General features: G+C 39.1%; 1 protein-coding gene across 3 annotated transcripts in view; it reads left to right on the top strand.

Annotated features, from left to right (window-relative positions):
* Positions 1-22,614, top strand: part of LOC124859357 (1-phosphatidylinositol 4,5-bisphosphate phosphodiesterase beta-1) — a 64,655-nt gene that overhangs the window by 19,394 nt on the left and 22,647 nt on the right. For all 3 annotated transcript variants that reach the window (XM_047352104.1, XM_047352103.1, XM_047352105.1), the window contains 11 exons: positions 1,416-1,516; positions 2,080-2,243; positions 5,948-6,094; positions 8,313-8,470; positions 9,093-9,175; positions 11,807-11,891; positions 11,988-12,153; positions 14,078-14,133; positions 20,161-20,257; positions 20,553-20,637; positions 20,945-21,069. In XM_047352104.1, the coding sequence (XP_047208060.1) occupies positions 1,416-1,516; positions 2,080-2,243; positions 5,948-6,094; positions 8,313-8,470; positions 9,093-9,175; positions 11,807-11,891; positions 11,988-12,153; positions 14,078-14,133; positions 20,161-20,257; positions 20,553-20,637; positions 20,945-21,069 (1,267 nt within the window). The remainder of the gene's footprint in view (positions 1-1,415; positions 1,517-2,079; positions 2,244-5,947; positions 6,095-8,312; positions 8,471-9,092; positions 9,176-11,806; positions 11,892-11,987; positions 12,154-14,077; positions 14,134-20,160; positions 20,258-20,552; positions 20,638-20,944; positions 21,070-22,614) is intronic.

Raw genomic sequence — 22,614 nt, forward strand, 5'->3', positions numbered from 1 at the left:
CAATGCAATATCAGATAAAACATTATTTTAATAAAATAATATTTTAGAGAATGATTTGCTGAATAAAACCAACCTTCTGGATGATTAATGCCCAATGGTGTTTAATTAGCTGCCTTAATTTAGTACAATAATATTAAAATATTATTAAGGAAATATGAAAATAATATTTAGGGAAATATTATTTGAATAAGGACCAAACCTTTTTGGATAAATGATTCTTAATAGACTCCTAAGTCACAAGTTACCTTAGCTGATAGCTGTTTAAGCTAAGAACAGAAGCTTACAGCTTGTTAAATATTTAAAATCAAACGTGTACCTTTAAAATACCATCAATAAAAGGATCAAATACATAAGCGTTGACGGGTTGTTATGGCCAATCTGTGTTTAAAAACCACCCTTTAAATAAAGTTTATCTTAAAAAAACAAAACAAAAAACAACACAGAACACATCTTTAGCTGAGCAGCTAATCTGCTAGCACTTAGCTGAGTTTTCTCAACACAAACAAAAACAAACGTCACTAAACAAACATTATTTAGATTATTTAACTCTAAACTAATCTTCTCTGCCCAAACACCATGTCTTACCTGAACCATGCTCAGGAAAAGGTTTCTGGGCAACGAAATGAGAGAGGTCCAGTCATCCACATGTGGACTGAAAGGGACTCGTGTTGCAGCTAATCTCAGTAGCTGTAAGGGATCGGCTTTTAGCTGGCCCAGCCGAACCATACAACAAAGGCACGTTCGACTCTTTCAGTGGCCGCGGTGCGGTGGGGTAGATTTCGCCACCTGGACCTGCACGCAGGAAGGCATGCGATGCAGTCCCAGCCTTCTTTTCCAGGCCGTGGGGGAGATCCGCTTCGATTAGGGCTGCTTCTGGAGGTCTCATAAGAAAAGTCAAGCCACGCTTGTCTTATTACTACACCCTTTTTCTGAATGAATGCCAGGTACACGAACAGCAAGTAATTACTAAACTTTGTTGCCTACGATCGGCATGATTGTTTTTTTTTTATGATCCAAGTTAAAGAGTCATGTCTGCTTACCATGGAGGAGACATTCGCGCATCGTTCCTCTCCTGTCCGGTTCCCTTCCGAGATCCGCATGGAAAGTGGCCGCCATGTTGGAGTACAGCGTTTTTCTTCAGCTCTGACTCCTCTTCCTGGGCTGAGCTGGAAGTAGATTACAGAGATTTATTTTGAAAGTTCCAGAAAAGTTCTTACTGGCCTTCAATGTTGTAACCCATGGCTGGGGTCCCAACAACTGATATGGAAAGACCCTACTAATAAACAACCCAAAAAAATCCAAATACAGAAACATTAAAAATGAAAAACACACAAGGCCCATATGACTTCAGCTGTGTCACCCCTTCAAACTACAATTAAACCTGTATGCCTGTCTTCTTCATTTCATTTTAACAGGGTGACAGCATTAGACTGGAGGACTTCACTCTGGATGTTTACAGGAACTTCCTGGACAGTCTGTGTCCTCGTCCCGAGCTCAGCAACATCTTCAAACTGCAGTAGGAAAACATTGCCAGCCTCACTTGCACACATTTACAGCCACTGACCACTGGTCAAAAGACTTGAAGATGAAGAACCTTAAAAATGAGTAGTTTACAGTGCTATGTTATTTGCTTTAGTCTAGTTTCTCTGACTCCCCTTTTATAAGCAGGGCTAAGGGACAACCATATCTGTAAATTCTGATGTGAAACACATTCTACATATAATGAATATTAATGAATTTCTTTTCACCTTTTTAGTGTAGAAAATGTCTGCCAAGTATGGTTAATTTATATCGATGTGCTTTAAATTTCCTAAATAATAGTTAGGGATAAATGTGCAGGAGAAAAATTGTCAGAAGCAAAAACAGGCTGAAATCCTCTTTTTGAAGTAGCCTATTTTTTTAATTCTTTTCAAAAATCAACAAAGGTGTTTCCAGTAGAGGAATATTTAATATGAGATTTAGCATGAAGTGTTACTTGTTCACTCCTGATGAATTCCACATTTAACATTCTGGTAACTCTTGTCCCTTCTCACTTGTTGTGGTTTTTGTGTGTTAAACTGACCCTGCTCTTTTCTACAGAGGAGACGAAAGTGGGAGACTGTCAGTCGATCAGATGACAGAGTTCATCAACAACAAGCAGAGAGACCCGAGGCTCAATGAAATTCTTTATCCCCCTCTACGCCCTGCACAGACAAACACTTTAATGGAACGGTACCAACATGACCAGGACCATCTAAAGCAAGGTATTTACAGTGTGTGTCTTCTATGTTCCAAGTGATCGAAATATGGTTTTTTTGTGTGTAAATATGATGATTTAAAGAGATAGTTTGGTGTCAGTTATTGCATTTATAATTTCATTCCATATAGTCTGTTAGCTTAAATAAGATCTTTATCTCTTTCAACTAAAGCAGTTAAAGGGGACATATCATGCTTTTAAATCCTTTCTTTTCACACTTAAATCATTCAGTTGTGGTCTATATAAAGTGTAACGGCAATACTTTGGTCTGAATTCCTCGTTATTGTAGCTCCACAGGTCCTTCTTTTACCCCTGTTCTGAGGTGTGTCTGAGAGCAACTCGCTTTGGTGCCGTCTCTTTAAATGCTTTTGAGGCACTTCACAGCCAACCTCCCTCAGGGTCAAAGAGGGCTGCACTTTAACCCATTCGGCCATTTTTGTAGTTTGATAACAATTATCTAGCGCCGCAGAAACAAAACACAAACGGCAAAAACAAGGCAAAACTGTTTATGTAATAATACTATTCAAACCCGCGGTACGGTTCTGTCCTCAAGGAGCTAAAGCAGCACACAACACTAATAATAGCAGAAGGCATGATGCTACTGCCATAAAAACAGTGGTCACAACATCATCTCAACACACAATAAATTCATGTCTATAATGAAGTTTGTTTTCATTTTAGCGTTATTTTCAGCTTACTGTTTTGCTGTGTCCATCGTTTGTTGTCTTTTAGCAAATCCTTCTTCATACTGGTGGAGGTTGCTGAAGGCACTCGACCTTGAAATAACAATTTCCCCACTGATGTGGGTACATTTCCATGAAAAATATAATTAACCAGGCACTTCAAAGAGGCTCTGATGCTGGGGGACGGTGTAATGAATTGTATGATTTAATATACCCAACAACTGAATCAAACTTATCCTCTTGCAGCTTCAACATACTTGAGGTTGTACTACAAAGTCGCAGCGAGAAAAAAAGATGGTGGATTGATCACTCGGAAGTCCAACTTATTTAGCTGTTCCGCAGCAAATAGATGATAGAGAAAACTGAACGGACTGAAAAATACGACCCAAACAGAATATAAAGATATCTACGCTGCACCTGGAGAGTCTAAATTCTACTTTTCTGCACTCCTACAGACTCCAAGTACACAAGAAAATGTATTTAAAGGCTAAAAAAGTTTGCATGATATGTCCCCTTTAAGTTGTGTATTATTACAAAAACGTTAAAATTAAATAAAATAAATAAAAATATAACACAAAGTAAAGTAGTTTATAAAATGTTATGTCCAAAAACAAGAACTTTAATTTCTTTATTTTATTGGCAAAAATAATGAGTTTATTTAAAATATTTTGACTTCTAAATATCAACAGTCATTCAAATAACATTCACTCCTGCTAGTCCCTCATCGTGTTTTAGTATACTTGATGGAAATCCCATAAATGGTCAATAATATTAACGACTTCAAATGTAATCATACCCGATTCTTAGATGCATTTGTCCTATTTGGTAACTGATTCCTAACGTTTGTGCAGTATTCTCAATAGATTCTTGTACATTGTACTGAATTTTTGACAATATTCATGCGAATCAAGCCAAATCTCACAATTTATTTTTTCCTATAGTACTTGTCGTAACTGAATCTCAGAGTGTCACAAATTAGGCCAGAAAATGTGGAAAATTACAACAATCCTTACAAATCCAAAAAAAAACAGTTTACAATTTTGCCGCTTGGTTTCACATTTTACCTCCTGAATCCAAGACCAGAAAGAGTCGGGGGATCAAAAACACAAGGTTGTTCCTCATTTAAAAAGAGGGAAGAGCAGTTGCTCTGCCTACTCCATAGTTCAGGTGAATATTTGGTTGCTGGAAGTGGGAGGTCAAAAACAGCATTTCTGTGATATGGTTAGCCTTCCCAACTTCTAGTTTTTTGCCAATTAATGAAACCTCTCCTAATTGGGTACAATTTGGTTTTCTGTGGCAGAAGAAGTTGGCCAAAGCAGCAAAAATATGAGATGGCAATGGAACGAAATCACCAACATCTGCCGAAGTTTATCTCTGTGTTGTATAGATCTGAGAGAACAATCAACATCTTTTTTAAATACCTTCTATGTTCACTCTGACTTTCATACTGAAAATAGCTTATTTTTAGGTATTCTTACTGCAGTAACAACTTCCACACTGAAAAGGGTTGTTGTTAGTTTCTGATAACACTTACATATTCACTGATTGAAAAAGGCTGAATTTTTGAGTTTCTGACTGGCCTTTCACCTCTCTTCCTTATTTTTTTTAGAAACTACAAAGATTATTGTGAGCAGTGTTTTACAGTTTCACTGTTTATAAGAACTGGGCTGAAGTTCTGGTTAAACAGATTAAAACTGAATTAACTCATGTTCATGGTTCTGCACTGAAAAATTCTGTTATATTTTGACGTCACAAGATGAACTAATTTATGTACATTTTTATCATGAGATTACAGTCTTCAACAAAACGCTGCAAAATTTTGTTAGATCATATTATTAATCAATTAGCATATTATTGATGTCATCACATAGTATTTGAATTTGTGTCTTGGCCAAATTATTTATTTTTTCTCTTTTTCTGAGCTCTTACGTACTGTATTTTAAATGAGCAGAATTTACATTGATGTTCTCATTCACATTTATTTCAGTCAGAAAGAAAATCACTCAGAGGGTTGGACTGAAATCTGGTTTATGATTAGTTTTTTAATTTCATTTAAAGCACTGCAAGCCTGTAGTGCTTTAATAAATCTTGACTTTGTTAGACAACTGACCAGAACTTCACTCATGTCAGATATTGTCTTTGGTGTTATTTAAATTATGCCTACAAACTCTTCTCTTTAACTGTCTTTGTTTTTTGCAACCAGAAATCTTTCCAAAATGTATCTTTCTTGTAAATGAGGAATGTGTAGGTGCCTTCTTTCTGCCAGAAGACCTGTAATGTGCAGCAACAGGTGGGGGAAGGGCAATGCTAGGTAACTTGATTCTCCATGAAGAACACTCTGGAACTTTTTCTGGCATTATTTTAAACATTAGGAATGCCATGAAGAAATGTTTTGAAACTATAGGTGTAAATTATTTTGAAATGCAAAAGATTTTAAATTCTGCAGTATAAGAATGGAAAAGAACTGTTTGGCCGCAATAATTGTTTCAAGGGTCATGCATTCAAACTTTAGTTGGCAACAATATTTCAAACCAGTAAGATGGATTTTAACTGACCTATGATATAGATCTTAGCCAAAAAGGGGCTAAAGTTCAAGGAGAGTGGTAGCATCGTAACATATTCAGGATGAAAAAGACTGAAAAGGGTAATAAAAAGGGGGTTTATTATAGTCGGTATTCTTATGGCACTATTTAATGGTGATATTGCAATTTCATGTTTTTCTAATATCGTGCTCCCTTACTTGAAACCTTAATTTTTAAAAACATTAGCACTCCATAATGACAGCTCATTAGTAGTTCATGCACAACAATGAACATAATCTTTTCCAAGTGTTTCATGTGAAGATGCAAAGAGATCAGTATTTATTCAGAAACAGCAGTAGCCATGAGAAGAGTTGTGCATTTTTTGTAGATCAACCTTTTGATTTCTAAACTGAATTTAGGTCATTCTAATTGTAGACTGTTTTAGTTGAAAATGTTTCTCACTTTTGTCACATGACATTGTGTTTTTGTATGCATGTTGCCTTTAGGCGTTATCTCTCTCCAGGCTTTTTCCAGCTATCTGTCGAGCGACGAAAACGGAGTCATTCCTCCCGAGAAACTGGATCAGTCTGAAGACATGAACTTCCCATTGTCTCACTATTTCATCAACTCGTCACATAACACCTACCTGACAGGTAGGGGACACACAACTTACACGCCATATTAAAAACCCAACATAGAGGATAGGAAAAAGTCTTATTGTTTGAGGAAGCTGCAGATCTAACTCACTGAGTGTAACAAAGTAAGCTGTAGGTCTGGCTCGGTGCTCAGCAGTTTTTTCATTTAGTTAACAGCTGATACAAACAGAGGTAACATCTAATTAGGAGCATATATTCAAATGGTTATTATTTTAATATACCCAGAGATACCCACCCAGAGATATTGAACATGATGATATTTTGCATACACAAACAAAGTAGAAAGTCAGGGGACCATGAAGCTCAGCTCAGATAATTATTACAGCATCTCTCAGCGACACTAAGCTCCGCTCGCAGAGAAAAACACACTTACTGCATCTCCAGCAGTAACAAAACGCTCTGATAGTCTGATGTCAAGAAACCATGACTGAAGTACTTGAATAGACAATTGGCCCAGTATTAAACATAAAACTGAACCTGGTGGGACCAGCCAATAAGAAGTAAACATGACTCATTAAAGATCTGCACCACAGCTTTATTTAACCATGCAAGCATGAATGTGAACCCTTATTGCATTCAGTACCTTTTACAGGGTGTTAGTACAGCATTAGCCATCATGCAACACCTGGCCTTACAGCTCTAGCTGGCTCACTATTCAGAAGTGAATTGTAACTGGCCTTTTGTAAAGTAATGACCTTTTCCAAAGACAATTGTTCTGATCCCTGTACTATGTGTAACTCGCCTAATTTAAAAAAGTGCTACACAATTGAGCATGACACCACCATGTTGGTGTGTTTTGTGGCACTAGTGACCTTTATTTTGTAAGTTGACCAACAGGAAATGGGGTTGAGAAAGAGAGGGTTAGACATGCAGCAAAGGTCAAGAGGCCGGAACTCGAACCTGTGATGACTGCGTCAAGGACTGTAGTCTCTGTATATGGGTTGCACGCTTTTATCCCTGTGCTCTTCTGGTGTCATGCACTTTGATAGTAGCCTGGCAACTTAGGCAATAAATATGGTGAGTCTGGTTGCCTTGCAGTGTCAGTGAAAAATCTGATATACAAAAGGGGAAAATGATATATTCTTCCTGCTACATAACTGACTTTGTTGAATTATTGGCATCAGAGGCTGCATGTAGTTAAGGCAACATGTTGGATGGACCAGAATAACTATAAAGAGAAAAACCGAGGGAAGAAAAAAAGGCAAGCAGAACAAAACAACAATAGGAACAGGAAGAAAACTTTGAACTGCACCTACAGCCATTCCAGTAGCAAATTTTATCCAAACTTTTCAAATTGCTGCATGTAATTGTGTAATTGCATTTGTTTGCCACCCCACCAAGCCTGGGAGCAGCCCCCCCAAACATCATTGATGCCAAAAGTCAAGTCACTCATGGTGCTGTACATAAGGAAAAACATTACAATGATACAGAAAATCAAACAACAGAGGTAATTTAAAAAAATGAAAAGAATAGAATGATGGATAAGAAAATGAAAGGAAAATTGGACTGAAAACTTAACTAACAATGTTTAGATGGTACGTTCAAAGTCCACTCTAAACATAAATGTTTTTAATCTTGATTTAAAGCAACTTAGGGTTTTGGCTCTTTTACAGTTTTATTCTAGACTAGTGGAGCACAAGAACTAAAAGCTGCTTCTCCATGTTTGGTTCTGGTTCTGGGTATGCAGAATAGATTTGAGCCAGAAGACCTGAGAGGTCTGGCTGGTTGATACATTGACAACAAGTCTGTAATGTATTTTGGTGCTAAGCCATTCAGTGATTTCTAGACTAACAGAAGTATTTTAAAGTCTATTCTCTGAGCTACAGGGAGCCAGTGTAAGGACTTTAGAACCGGGCCGATGTGCTCCATTTTCTTAGTTCTAGTGAGGATGCGAGTGGAGCACAACGCAGACTGTAGGGTGGATACAGGGCAAGACTTGATGGACCCTCATGGTCCAATGACAAGTCAATTCAATTCAAATTCAAAAATACTTTATTAATCCCAAAGGGAAATGAAATGTTGTTATAGCTCATATTATTCAGGTTTCTTCAAAGAGCCGTTGTAGATGCTGATGGGTGTGGGCAGGAAGGATTTCCTCTTACAGCACATCTGAAGAAGCCTCTGACTAAAGACACTGTTGTTGTAGGACAGCCTCATGTCGACTTATAAGCTGTCAGAGTTTTTCATGTTTTTATTCCTTCTCTGTATGTTTTAGCTGGCCAGCTGGCAGGAAGCTCCTCAGTCGAGATGTACCGGCAGGTTATGCTGGCAGGTTGTCGCTGTGTAGAATTAGATGTGTGGAAAGGACGAACTGCTGAGGAGGAGCCAGTCATAACTCACGGGTTCACCATGACATCTGAAATCTCGTTTAAGGTGTGTCAGCCCTTATATTAATCTGTAAGTTAAAATCTTCATTTCATGGTAGCACCGTTGCCTTCCAGCACAGCAGAGCCTGTGGTGAACATCCAGGCTAGTAAGCAGGACAATCGAAGGCAGCGGATAAACAGCTATGGCTCATTCACTAGTGGGGACGTAACATCAATGATATGGTTTACATTGACTACAAACTTGGTCCTCAAATCATTAGCACAGCTGCAGCGCACCAGCAATCTTTAGCTTAAACGTTGGTACGCATTATGTGGGGGACACGAGCCTAATTGACACTGCTAAGACATTCCTCCTGGCTCTGATTGGTTGTTTCTGACTGGGAGCGGTGTATTTCTGCAAATGTCAGTAAGACCACTGGGGGGAGCTTAATTTTTTTATTATTATCTGTCTCATATTCTTCTGTCAGGATATAGTGACAGTTTTAAAAAATGTGTAAAAAATACATTTTTACAAAAGTTATCTACTGCAGCTTTAATTTGTTGTAGTCTTAAAACCATGTTTTCCCCACTCAGATTGCCTGGTGTGTGAATGAGTGAAGAGGAATCTATTTTGTCAGGTTTTTGCATGCCAACCAAAGACTGATTTTTTTATGATTATTATTTTGTAGGAGGTGATTGAAGCCATCGCAGAATGCGCCTTTAAGACTTCAGCTTTTCCTGTTATACTTTCATTTGAAAACCACGTAGACTCGTAAGGATTTTATTTATTTACACATACACTCACTGGCCAATTTTTTTGGTACACCCTGCCAGTACTGGGCTCACTCTTAACTCTTCATGAAATAGATTCAACATGGGGTCAAAAAACATACCTCAGAGATGTTTGCCATTGGATTACAGTTAATTTCTTATCATGGTATCATGGTTTGAGATGATTTGAGCTTTGTAAAAAGGTGTATTATTCTGCTGGAAGTAGCCATCAGAAGATGGGTACAATGAGATCATAAAGCCATGGATATGGTCAACAGCGCCGCTCAGGCAGGCTGAGGGATTTTAACTATGCTAATTTGGCACTGAGACACCAAAAGTGGTCCAAGATAATATTTCCTATACCATGACACCACCAACCTGAACTGTTGATACAAGGCAGGATGGATAAATGCTTTTAATGTTGTTCACAACAAATTGATTTTTGAACTCATTTGAACAGGCAGCGTTATTGTCTGGTTTTAGTGAGCCAGTTTCCTGTTCTTAGCTGACAGAAGTGAGACCTGATGTAGTCTTAATGCTGCTGTAGCCCATCTACTTCAAGGTTCAGTGCATCCTGCATCCAATGATCATACAGGTCTTATTGAGCCACTGTTTGCATTTTTATCATCTTGAAGCAGTCTGCTCATTCTTCTCAGACCTCTGATAGCGGCTCCTCACTGAATGTTTTCTCTTTTTTGACCATTCTGTGTAAACCTGGGAGATGGTTGTGCATGAAGATTCAATTAGATCAGCAGTTTCTGAAAAACCCCAACCAGCCAGTCTGGCACCAGCAACCAATTAAGTCAGCTAAATCCCCTTTCCTCTCAGTTCTGATGCTCGCTTTAAAATTCAAGTTGTCTTCCCCATGTTTAGATGCTGAATTGCATTGAGATACTACCATGTGATTGGCTAATTTGCTTTTTGAACAGGTGTACCAACTAAAGTGGCTAGTGAGTATACAGGTCCTTCTCAAAATATTAGAATATTGTGATAAAGTTCATTATTTTCCATAATGTCATGATGAAAATTTAACATTCATATATTTTAGATTCATTGCACACTAACTGAAATATTTCAGGTCTTTTATTGTCTTAATACGGATGATTTTGGCATACAGCTCATAAAAACCCAAAATTCCTATCTCACAAAATGAGCATATCATTAAAAGGGTCTCTAAACGAGCTATGAACCTAATCATCTGAATCAACGAGTTAACTCTAAACACCTGCAAAAGATTCCTGAGGCCTTTAAAACTCCCAGCCTGGTTCATCACTCAAAACCCCAATCATGGGTAAGACTGCCGACCTGACTGCTGTCCAGAAGGCCACTATTGACACCCTCAAGCAAGAGGGTAAGACACAGAAAGAAATTTCTGAACAAATAGGCTGTTCCCAGAGTGCTGTATCAAGGCACCTCAGTGGAAAGTCTGTGGGAAGGAAAAAGTGTGGCAGAAAACGCTGCACAACGAGAAGAGGTGACCGGACCCTGAGGAAGATTGTGGAGAAGGGCCGATTCCAGACCTTGGGGGACCTGCGGAAGCAGTGGACTGAGTCTGGAGTAGAATCATCCAGAGCCACCGTGCACAGGCGTGTGCAGAAAATGGGCTACAGGTGCCGCATTCCCCAGGTCAAGCCACTTTTGAACCAGAAACAGCGGCAGAAGTGCCTGACCTGGGCTACAGAGAAGCAGCACTGGACTGTTGCTCAGTGGTCCAAAGTACTTTTTCGGATGAAAGCAAATTCTGCATGTCATTCGGAAATCAAGGTGCCAGAGCCTGGAGGAAGACTGGGGAGAAGGAAATGCCAAAATGCCAGAAGTCCAGTGTCAAGTACCCACAGTCAGTGATGGTCTGGGGTGCCGTGTCAGCTGCTGGTGTTGGTCCACTGTGTTTTATCAAGGGCAGGGTCAATGCAGCTAGCTATCAGGAGATTTTGGAGCACTTCATGCTTCCATCTGCTGAAAAGCTTTATGGAGATGAATATTTCATTTTTCAGCACGACCTGGCACCTGCTCACAGTGCCAAAACCACTGGTAAATGGTTTACTGACCATGGTATCACTGTGCTCAATTGGCCTGCCAACTCTCCTGACCTGAACCCCATAGAGAATCTGTGGGATATTGTGAAGAGAACGTTGAGAGACTCAAGACCCAACACTCTGGATGAGCTAAAGGCCGCTATCGAAGCATCCTGGGTCTCCATAAGACCTCAGCAGTGCCACAGGCTGATTGCCTCCATGCCACGCCGCATTGAAGCAGTCATTTTTGCCAAAGGATTCCCGACCAAGTATTGAGTGCATAACTGTACATGATTATTTGAAGGTTGACGTTTTTTGTATTAAAAACACTTTTCTTTTATTGGTCGGATGAAATATGCTAATTTTGTGAGATAGGAATTTTGGGTTTTCATGAGCTGTATGCCAAAATCATCCGTATTAAGACAATAAAAGACCTGAAATATTTCAGTTAGTGTGCAATGAATCTAAAATATATGAATGTTAAATTTTCATCATGACATTATGGAAAATAATGAACTTTATCACAATATGCTAATATTTTGAGAAGGACCTGTATTTTCCTCTCGATATAAAAAGTTTTCTCTATCAACATTAATATCTCCTTATGTGTTTTTCAGCTTGAAGCAGCAGGCAAAAATGGCCGAATATTGTCGATCTATTTTTGGAGAAGCACTGCTGATTGATCCTCTGGATAAATACCCTGTAGGAAATACAGAACCTTGCATTATTTCATGCTGTAGTTTTGAAAGTAGCCTGCACTAGATGCTGCTCTCACTTTCATACTCTGTGTATCTGCAGCTGGAGGCTGGCGTCCCCCTGCCCAGTCCTCAGGAGCTGATGGGCAAAATCCTCATCAAAAACAAGAAATCTCACAAACCCGCCAATATCACCGACACCAAGAGGCTAATTGACCTGCCTGCCAATCAAAGCAACGAGCCAGTGTCTCCTAGCAACAACACAGGAGGTATGACACAAAGACAATAGACTCAGAAATCCACATGAGACATTCTCAGCTGCGACAGTCAGAGAAAAAAATTGAAAGTCATTTACTTCAGCATTTGTGAGGCTGCATCAGCTGCAAGAGGGCACAAATGCCAGGGCCTTCAGGATTCAAATTAAAAGGCTATTTGCACCAACCTGTGAAGTTGTTTTCACATTCAGCAGATGCGCATCCTCACAAATATGAGTCACTGGTGTAATTTGAAAAGGTTCAGTGACGGAGCTGTCCATAGAAGAAAAATCAAGAAGGAATTTTATGTATTTTTATGAATAACTGCTTTCACAAGGCGCTTGTGTGTTTATCATAACCTTTAGCTTGAGTGGCCCTCAGATTTCTTTACATTCATACCCCTGCATCTCATCAGGGATGCCTCAGTAATGAGCCAGACATCCCAGATGAGATCAGAAGAGCTGAACGCAAATTAAGGGGAAGTGCAGAGGGAAATTAAAGAGCCGTATTGAGATGTTTGGTGTCCAGATCCTGAAAACAGGTGTGGGACTGAAGATCCCAGCTAGGTTTAAAACTCCTTCTTGTACAGCACTAATAATGAAAAAAAAAGTGTCTTGTTTTCAGAGCACCTGTAGGGTATCTGCTCTGATCTTTCAGGTTTCCTAAGGCATCGGCCTTTATGTTTTTTCCTATATAAATGATGTGTGGCTGAAGAAAAACTAGTCATGCTTGCTCACTGTTTTTGCAGTTGTAAGGCCTTGCAAAAGTATTAGCACACCATTTTCTTTTGAATACTTCTGTGTTGTGTTACAACCAGTAACTTCAATGTATTTCATTGGGATTTTATGACAGACAATTTTGAAATAATTTTTTGCAAAATAGCTCACGCTTATTCAGACTGGATGAAGAAAATTGTCACAGATTCTTAATTGGATTAAGATCTGAACTTTGACTGGGCTATTCTATACATATGAATATTCTTTGATCTAGCCCATTCCATAGTGACTCTAGTAGTGAACATCTGTCCATGTCTCTAGTTTTTTGCTGCCTCAGGTTTTTTTCCAGAAATGTCCATCAACTGAAGAAAAGCATTCCAGCATGATGCTGTCACCACCATGTATCAGCATGGGGAGGGTGTGTTTTTTCCCTGTGCAGCATTTTTCATGTTGGCTGAAAATGTTAATTTTGGATTTATTTGTCCAGAGCATTTTCTTCCACATATTTGCTGTGCCCCCCAACATGTCTGGTGGCAAACTGCACATGTCTTCATAATATATCTTATGACATTCTTGACTTATCACTCTTCCAAAAAGACCAGATGAGTTGAGTGCCGAACTAATATTTTCTCTCAGTAACAGATTCTGCTATAAGTTGTGGATCTCTGCACCCTCGCCAGAGTTGCCATGGACCTCTTGGCTGCTTCTCTGACTAATGCGCTTCTTGCTGTCTGTCAGTGCAGATTGATTGTCATGTCTTGGTAGGTTTGTAGTAGTGCCATACTCTTTCTGTTTTCTGACGATGCATTGAACAGTGCTCTGTGAGATGTTCAAAGCTTGGAATATTGTGTTGAAATGCATGTTTCCTTTTTTTCCACTTTACAATATGTAAAACTTTGAGTTGGTCTGTCACATAAATCCCATTGATATACACTGTAGTTCAGAATAAGGGCCTGAGTGACATATGTTGAAATGTTCAAGGGGTGTGAATACTTTTGCAAGTCACTCTATCACCATTTCATATTGTTGTGCTATTTTTCACTAAGAATTCTGTGATGATTCTAATTAAGCTATGGAGTGAGACAACACATCCAGCCGCTGATGACAAATCTGCCTCGTAGCCAGTCGGCTTCTTTACTTCCACAGAGTCATGTTTCATTCTGGTTCTGTTGTATAAATGAGATGGGACAAGGAGATGATGGCGACCTATTTAATTTTAACAGACATGGAGGCTGAGAGTGAAGAAGATGATGATGATGAAGATGATGATGGTAAAAAGGTCAGTGGGGACATTTTAAAGAGCTGACATAGGGCCACCCTCACTGCTGTCGCCCTTTGTTATTGTTCAAAAGCGATGTGTGCTTTCACAGCTTTGTTGGTTTGTTCTATATGCTGGTGCTGCTGGTGATCTTGATCTTGTCATGAATGCTTTTTGTTTACTGTTGTCCCTGCAGATGCTCTTTATTTATCATCTGTGCTGTTTCTAATGTGTCATTTCCTTTTGTTTTGGTCTTAGTAGTCAGTGTCTGGAGCCTACCCTTTTCTGGTACCATTTTTAAATAAAAGACTCTGGCCTTCATCCACTCAGTTTAGTTTGTTATCCACCGTTTGTGTCCTTGCTCTGTGTTAGTGTCTCATTCACAAAGCAAATATCTCTAATGATATGCCTTATTCTTCTTTCTATCAGTCTATTTTACTTCTCTCTCTCTAACTCTTCCAATTTTCCTCTGCTCTTTTCCTCCTTTCTCCTCTTCTATCAGAGGTTCATTATTCTAAAACAGACATAATATAATTGCAATCCTCACCAACAACATTGGAATGTATAACAGAAAAATTACACTTTAACAATTATTATAAGATTTTTGTTTCTGATATCCTTCAGTAGTTAGTTATTTTTAGATGAAAATTTAGGATAATCCTAATATAATAAATATAAACATTTCTTTAATTATTTATCTATTATCCTTAGTTGATGAAATACCAAAATTGCTATATTTAGCAAACAAACCCAACTATTTTTATTTAGAGCAACAAGGTTATACAACAGAAGAAATGCAGTTCTTGCCTCATTCACTTTCCTTGTTACTGCCTCTTTTCAGTAACTTGAAAACACCCCAGAGCCTGAGTTCACAAATCACTGTAAAAAAAAAAAAAAAAGCAAAATAACTCATAAATAACTAAAATATAAACTAAAGGTTACCAATCAATTCTAAAACATCTTACTTGAATCCTTGTTGACACTGTAGTGCTCAGCTTTCCCAAAGTAAGGAGTTTTAATCATGCTGTAATTTTTTCTCCCTCTCTCAGCTGCAGCTACTTCCTGTGCTCTCAGCAATTTGTTGTTCTGTTCGTTCACAAAAGCTTGGTTTACTTGCATTTGGGTCAATATCTTTAGTAAAACAAAACACACCCAAGTCTTTTATTTACATGGGCACAACACTAGTAACATTTCCTACCGCCAACCAAACCTTCATCACAGCAAGGATCAGCCCAGTCCGAGGTAGCGGGCTCAACTCTTCTTCCACTTTCTCTGTAATAGTATGTTCAGACCAAACACAATTCCAGCAAATTTTTTGCTCATTCATGTGCTGTCGTTCGCCTGACATTTTAACAGCATTTCGCTTGGCCAACGTGCGACAAAACTCCACTTGCCTTATTTGCTTCCCCCCATCATCAAATAGGAGGAGCTTCTATCTGCTGCTTTCCGGTTTCAAATCAACATGGCGCGAGTGAAGGTGCTTTATTTATGGAAAAGCCAACCAAAGCCACCAGTGTTGCCATACCTGGATTCACCAGATTCTCCAGAGACAGAACCAGTTTGGAGAGTACCACCACCTACTCCAGGGGCTCCATCTGGATCACGGTCGCTTTCAGCGGTCCTTCCTCTATCCAGGAACCAGTTTGAGGCCTTGGTGTCCCGCGTTGGGGGATGAATCAGCCTCTGGGACACCATGTACAGGCGCTCCATCCCCACTGCAGAACGCCAGTCCATCTCAGCTCAATAGAAAAAAAGCCAAATTGTACTGCCCACATCTTCTAAATATATTAAAAATTTTTGTCCCGAAACATACGGAAGAGGACCGTCAAAATACACCAGGCAAGAGCTGATATGACAACAGAATGTAGCATGGCATCATAAGTATTGAATAATTGTGTAGGTTAAATATCAGCTGATCGGCGAACTAGATATCAGGTTTGCTGACATATGCATTTGGAAATTAAATACTTATGAATAAAATATAATTTGTTACATGAACATAAATGTACCATGAGCAACTGCTGTGAGTTTCATAATTGTATGATTAAAGAGGGCTATAGACGTGACGCGAATTGAGAGAAAGGTTCAGATTTTTCTCCAGCGATATTCGCTTTGCGTACATGGCAGTTTTTGGTTCGCTCTATTCGCCCTGATCGCACCGTTCACATCACTAGAAACACGTCCTTCACATCACTTTGCATCGCTTCGCTCCTGATCGCACCTCTACATAAAGTTAACATGGTCACTTCATTCGCATTCGGTCTGAACGCACCATAACGTTAATGGCAGCGTGACCAGCTACCTTAACAGCTGTCATTGTGCGCAACATATTTACTCGCGCTTTCTACTCCCGGCTACCGTAATAACAGTACACCCAACACTTCTTTTTGTCATTCATTAAACGCTAAAATCAGGGACATTTCCGGGGACAGCTTTAGTTGGGGACAGGTCGTCTAAACTGGGGTCTGTCCCCACAAATCTGGGACATCTGGTTATCTAAAACGCTGTCATATTCAAAGTAATCCCAAGTTAGACTCTGGCGCTTTCTCCCAGGTTTTGCTGACAGGACACTGTAGTATACAGTGCCGCTCCATAATACATGTGAAGTGTTCACGGTCTGGTATGTGCGGATATACGGGAATTCCAGAGGCGGGGCAGTACATTGTAGCACGTTATTGCGGTGAAGATTCTAACATGTTCAAAGGCAAAAAGCTAATTCCTAGCGCCGCCATGCGTCTGTCTACGTTTACTGCGAAGCAAGCAACTATTACAGACGCTAGGTTTTGACGGACAGATGACTTGACTGACGTACCCGCCATCTGCTGGCAGGATGCGGCACAGTGAGAACAAAAACAACAACAACCTAGAAACTAGACTTCATAATGCATGAGACACACAAATGAAAACTAAGCACGTCGTCTATAAATTCAGTTAATTTTAGTTAGTTTTGTGAACACTCATCACAGTTTCAGTTAATTTCCCTTTTTTTGCAAAGTCTCGTTTTTATTTTTATTTCAGTTAACGAAAATGTGTTTTTACTTCTAGTTTTCATTAACGATAATAACCTTAGCAACCACCCTTTCTTTCCCACCAGAGATTCACAAATGTGTTCAATGAGTGACAATGATTGCCACTCTTTTATATTCTAGGACTTTGTCGGACACCAAGCCTTGCTGGTCTTTAAGGTGTGCTTGGGAACATTGCCCTGTTTGGAGGTCCTTTGACACCCATTCCAGCTTCCTCACAGACAACATAACATTTTCTACCAGGATTTTCTTAAATCTTTAATTGAATCCATTTCACCCTCCAACTGCTGCAGGAATCCTTCACCAGAGAAAGCAAAGCAGACCTGATGCATCACTGAGTCACTGGCATGCTTCACAGGAGGAATGATATTATTTTCAGCATATATATCATTCTTCTTTCTCCAGACATACCCCTGATCCACTGACCCAAAAAGTTCAAGTTTTAATTCCACAGACCCAACAGAGCAGAATTCCAACACCTATTTAGCTCATTTATATAGTTGTGAGCTTATTTTCTTGACTTACTCATTTCTAACATGCAATAAAATTATGCCATCAACAGTCCAGGCTTTTAGGCGTTCCATCTTGAACACATCTGAAACATTTAATGAAGTCCTCAATTGGTTCCATGAGTTGTGCTATAGACCTTACCCAATTTCCGAATGTGTGCACTTATGACAAAGCCTTTTTATGGGGTTGAAGAATTTTGGGATTGCAGTAGTTATCGGTAGTAAGACTTAGTGTTGAATTTGTAATATTGGTTTTAATCCACCATCTTAAATGGTGGATTAAAACCAATAATATATTTATTCCACCTAAGTAATTTTGAATTTTGCTAATAAACCTGATTTGCAGTTGGAGTTAAATAATAGTTTAGTTGCAACTGACCTTCTGTAACAAATACTGAAGGCACAAAAATAAAAAATAAAAAACAGAACCAAAACTGATTCCTTACAGCAAGCAGGTCCTGACAATATCAAAGCGATTCTCAGAACTGCATCAACACCGGGACGCCGTGGCGGCACAGGGTAATGCATGCGACCCGGGTACGGAGGTTACAGTCCTCAATGCAGCAGTCACAGGTTCAAGCCCTGGCCCGGTGACCTTTGTTGCATGTTTTCCCCTCTCTCACTGTCCACCCCATTTCCTGTTGGTTAACTTACAAAATAGAGGACACTAGTGCCACGAAAATATTAATAAAAAACAAAACGACAACACTGTAGCATCTATCAGGGGAAAAAGCACATGAAGGTCTTTTCACATTAATAAGTTATTTACAGATGTAAATAAATTTGTTAGCACCGCTTAAACAGAAAGACCCTTTATTGCCCTTCTGGTCACCCTTAGCATCTGCTTCACAACACAGTGATCAAACAACAGAGCGTTTTCAGTGATCCTTCAGATCTGCTGCAGCACAGAGTGCTATTGGAGATCCTTCCTGCTTACAAATATAACTGTCATTACTCTTACATGGTGAGAGTTACTTCAATGTCTGGATTCCCAGTGAATGTATTAAAGCACATCAAATTGAATATAGTTGAGTTAAATTGAAATAAATAGAGTAATGAAGAGTAACGTAGCACTGCTTAACTTGATATAATGTGACAACACATAACATAGCATAGGCAGGTAAAAAAAGATGTATAATATACACTCAGAGGCCACAATATTAGGTACAGCAGTGCAATTGTTCGGTTATACATTTATATATAGAAAGAGAGAGAGAGAGAGTATATAGTGAGTCAACCTATTACATGGCAGCAACTCAGTGTATTTAGGCATCAAGATATTGTGAGGGTGACTTGTTCAAGGTTGGAGCAGACATTAGAATGACAAGAAAGGGGACTTATTGGCTTGGAATGTGTCCTGATCACTGGTCCCAGATGTACTGCTTTAAATAATTTTGAAACTGTTGAGTTGCTGGGGTTTTAATGGAAATAACATCTTTCAAGTCTCCAGCAAACACTCAGAAACAAAGAAATTAACCCGTTAGCAGCAGTTGTTTGGACGGATCTGCCTTGTTGATGTCAGAGCAAAATGAAGTGGTTTGAGATGATACAAAGGCAACAGTAGTTTAAAGAACATAAAGAATATGTTACAAACAAGGTATGCAGAGTACTGTCTGTGTCTCTGAATAGACATGTCGAACCTTGAAGCAGATGGACTACAGCAGCAAAAGACCGCACTAGATGCCACTCCTGTCAGCTAAGAACAGGAAACTGAAATCCACACAGGCTCACCAAACATGTACAATAAACAATGGTAAAAATGTTGCTTTAGTTGATCAGTTTATATTTCAGCTGTGATGTAAAATTCATAAAGGTTTGTCCTCCTGCCTTGTATCAACAATTCAGGCTGCCAGTGAAGGTATAAAGGTATAAGAAAATGATTTGGGAACACTTTAATTTTCACAGTTTAAACCCCACAGCTTACTTGCACAGTGTTGCTGACCCGCACCATTATGACCACACGGTACCCAACTTCTGATGGCTCCCTCCATCAGAATGATGCACCATGTCCCAAAGCTCAGATCAATTCAAACTGGTTTTTTTTAGCATGACAATATATTAACTGTTAATTGAATAGTCGACACAATTTCATATCATGGATGAAGCTGACACATCTGCAGCAGCTCTGTGATGCCCTAGTGTCAATATGGGTCACAATCTGAAGAATGTTCCCAGCAGCTTCATAAAATGATGCCTTAAAGAACTGAAGTGCAAGAAAGGTGTACCTGATAAAGTGACCAGTAAGTGTAAGATCATGTGTGTTTCTGTATTTTTCTTCCCAGATCTCAATTCAGTTGTGTGCTCATTTTATGTTTGTTTTTGGTGTTGTTTTACTGCACAACACCACAATTGTGCATTTGTTCTGCATTTCTGTTGTCTAAATGGCAGCTACTCTCTCAAAACATTATGCATGTTTATTTTACATTAAAGATGGGTTTATAAGAAATCTTAAGGAGGCACGTTGATCATGTCACATTTCACTGTGAGATTTTGTCTGTTGGGCTTCATCACAGGGGTCCGCAGAGCGAGAGGCTGTTGCTACAGAGGAGATGTCAACTCTGGTAAACTATGTCCAGCCGACCAAGTTCAACTCATTCGAAGCATCAAAGAGTAAGAGAGCAATACATGAGGAATCTGCTGCTTTATGATCCTTGCAACACAGTTTGAATGCTGGATCTTTGTATTTCTAACTTTGCCACATTGCTTTAATTTCATGCTTTTCATAAAATGACAGGATCAAAGTATAATAAAGTTACGATTGGAACTTCATTTTTTTAACAAAGAATCTGCCAAGTCTGGTCTTATTTCAGGATGTAAGCATATCTGAGGCTACTAAAACTGATGTCTGAAGGAGGAAAGTGATGTAACCAAAATAATTGCCCTTCCTGTTTTTCTGTATGTCTAGAGGCAGCCCGCTGTTACCACATGTCGTCTTTTGTGGAGACCAAAGCGTTGGAGCATCTCACAAAGTCACCAGTGGAGTTCGTGGAGTATCCTTGGCAACCGATACCGCAGTTGCAGAACCCCATGGCAACCAGTTCTTTACTTTGTTTTCCTCTTCCTCTTTCAGTGCTTCTTTTTTCTTCAAATGTCAAAATGTGCATGAGTCACTGAGGAACTTTTGCATTCATTTTTATTTGAGCTTGGGTATTTATGTCAGCTTGCAGAGGAGGCACTTTAAAGGTCATTGGTCCATTTAAACATTTATAATTACTAACATTTACTTTCTGGGAAAAAGACATGTTTTGTTACAGAGAATTATTCTCTGGTTCTTTACCTTAACTTCACATTAACAAGATATAATAAATCCCAGCTGAGTCGTATATATCCAAAAGGAACCAGAGTGGACTCGTCAAACTTTATGCCTCAACTGTTCTGGAACGCTGGATGTCAGCTTGTGGCTCTTAACTACCAAACTATTGGTAAAGATAAAATAATAAAATAGAAAAGCTAAACAACAAAGGGGAATGTTAACTGTCAACCACTTAACTTTCCTGGCATATGTTTCTGTGTTTTGGCCAAAAACAGAAAACTAATCAGAAAAGTGAAAAATGACCCTAAAACTTGTGAACAAAAATGAGGCACCTCAGTTTTAATTCCTTTAGACTGGAGTGTCACCATTGATCACAGCATCATTTTGCTTCCCTTATAATTTTGGGTTGGAATTATGCACTCCACTTTATATTTAAATATGCTAAATATGTCCCAAATAAAATATTTGCCATCAATTGTGTTTATTGCATCCTTATAGCCTCAGTTAAAAAGTAGTTTAGCCCAAGAATTAGTCCTTGGTCCCCTTCTATTCTGAATTTATGGGCTCCCTCTTCCAATCAGGTGTGGGACAATTGTGAACATTATCATTTCTATGCAGATTATACTCAGCCTTACATGTCTATAATAAACCAACAGATCCCAGTTGTTCAGTTGTTAACTTCAGATCTGGTCGTTCTGGCATTAAATACTAGATGGCTATGAATTTTAAATAAAACAAATGCTATGAAATTAAATGACCTTTACTGATGGTAAATGGCTTGTACTTTTATAGCACTTTATCAACTCTCCAGAGACTCCAAAGCTCTTCACACTACATTCAGTCATCCACCCATTCATACACACATTCCCACACTAACAGTGGTGAACTACATTGTAGCCACAGCTGCCCTGGGGCGCACTGACAGAAGTGAGGCTGCCATACACAGGTGCCACATAGCCCTCTGACCACCATCAGTAGGCAAGGCAGGTGAAGTGTCTTGCCCAAGGACACAATGACTGAGACAGACATAGTGGGGGATCAAACCGGCAACCCACCGGTTACAAGACCTGCCACCATCACCACGGTCGCCCCAACTACTAATTTGGCATCTCCACCACTGAACACCGTTGTTACTGGAAGAACTGATTTAATGATGCTTTGTTTCTTGCCATTGTTTGTAGGCTCAAACCCAACATGTTTGGATTGTATCAGATTCAGCTAACTAACTTAGGTTTTAGATTCTGTTACCAGTTTTTTTGTGAAACAGGGATTTTCTGCTGTGTTTGCACCTTCAGTCCACTTGAAAACTGGGTTTTGATTAATTAATTTGTGAGTGTGGACTCAATATCCAGAGAGTTTTACACCTTGAGGCTTACTAGTACTTTCTGTTTTAGAAGTCTACATCGTTCTCACTTTTTGTTAAGTTTATAATAAGCTGAAAAGCTTGATAATTGAGAAAAAATGGTTAAGAGTGTTGTCACTACCTATTGGTGTGACATAGTTTGCTTTTCTAATTAATAGCCAATAGACCTGGGGTTCTTATGCTATTTACAGTATAGCAAGTACAAACTTGGTGAGTACTAAGTTGTCCAAGTACCATCATACTGACAGATACTTCAAAATGATACTGCAACTGGATTTGGATTTTTTCCGTTTATTCTGTTATGTCATGAAAAACAAAACAAAATCAACTGAACAAAAATGTTGCTTTTTA

Source organism: Girardinichthys multiradiatus, chromosome 22 (assembly GCF_021462225.1).
Source record: "Girardinichthys multiradiatus isolate DD_20200921_A chromosome 22, DD_fGirMul_XY1, whole genome shotgun sequence".
In the NCBI taxonomy this organism is placed as follows: Eukaryota; Metazoa; Chordata; class Actinopteri; order Cyprinodontiformes; family Goodeidae; genus Girardinichthys; species Girardinichthys multiradiatus.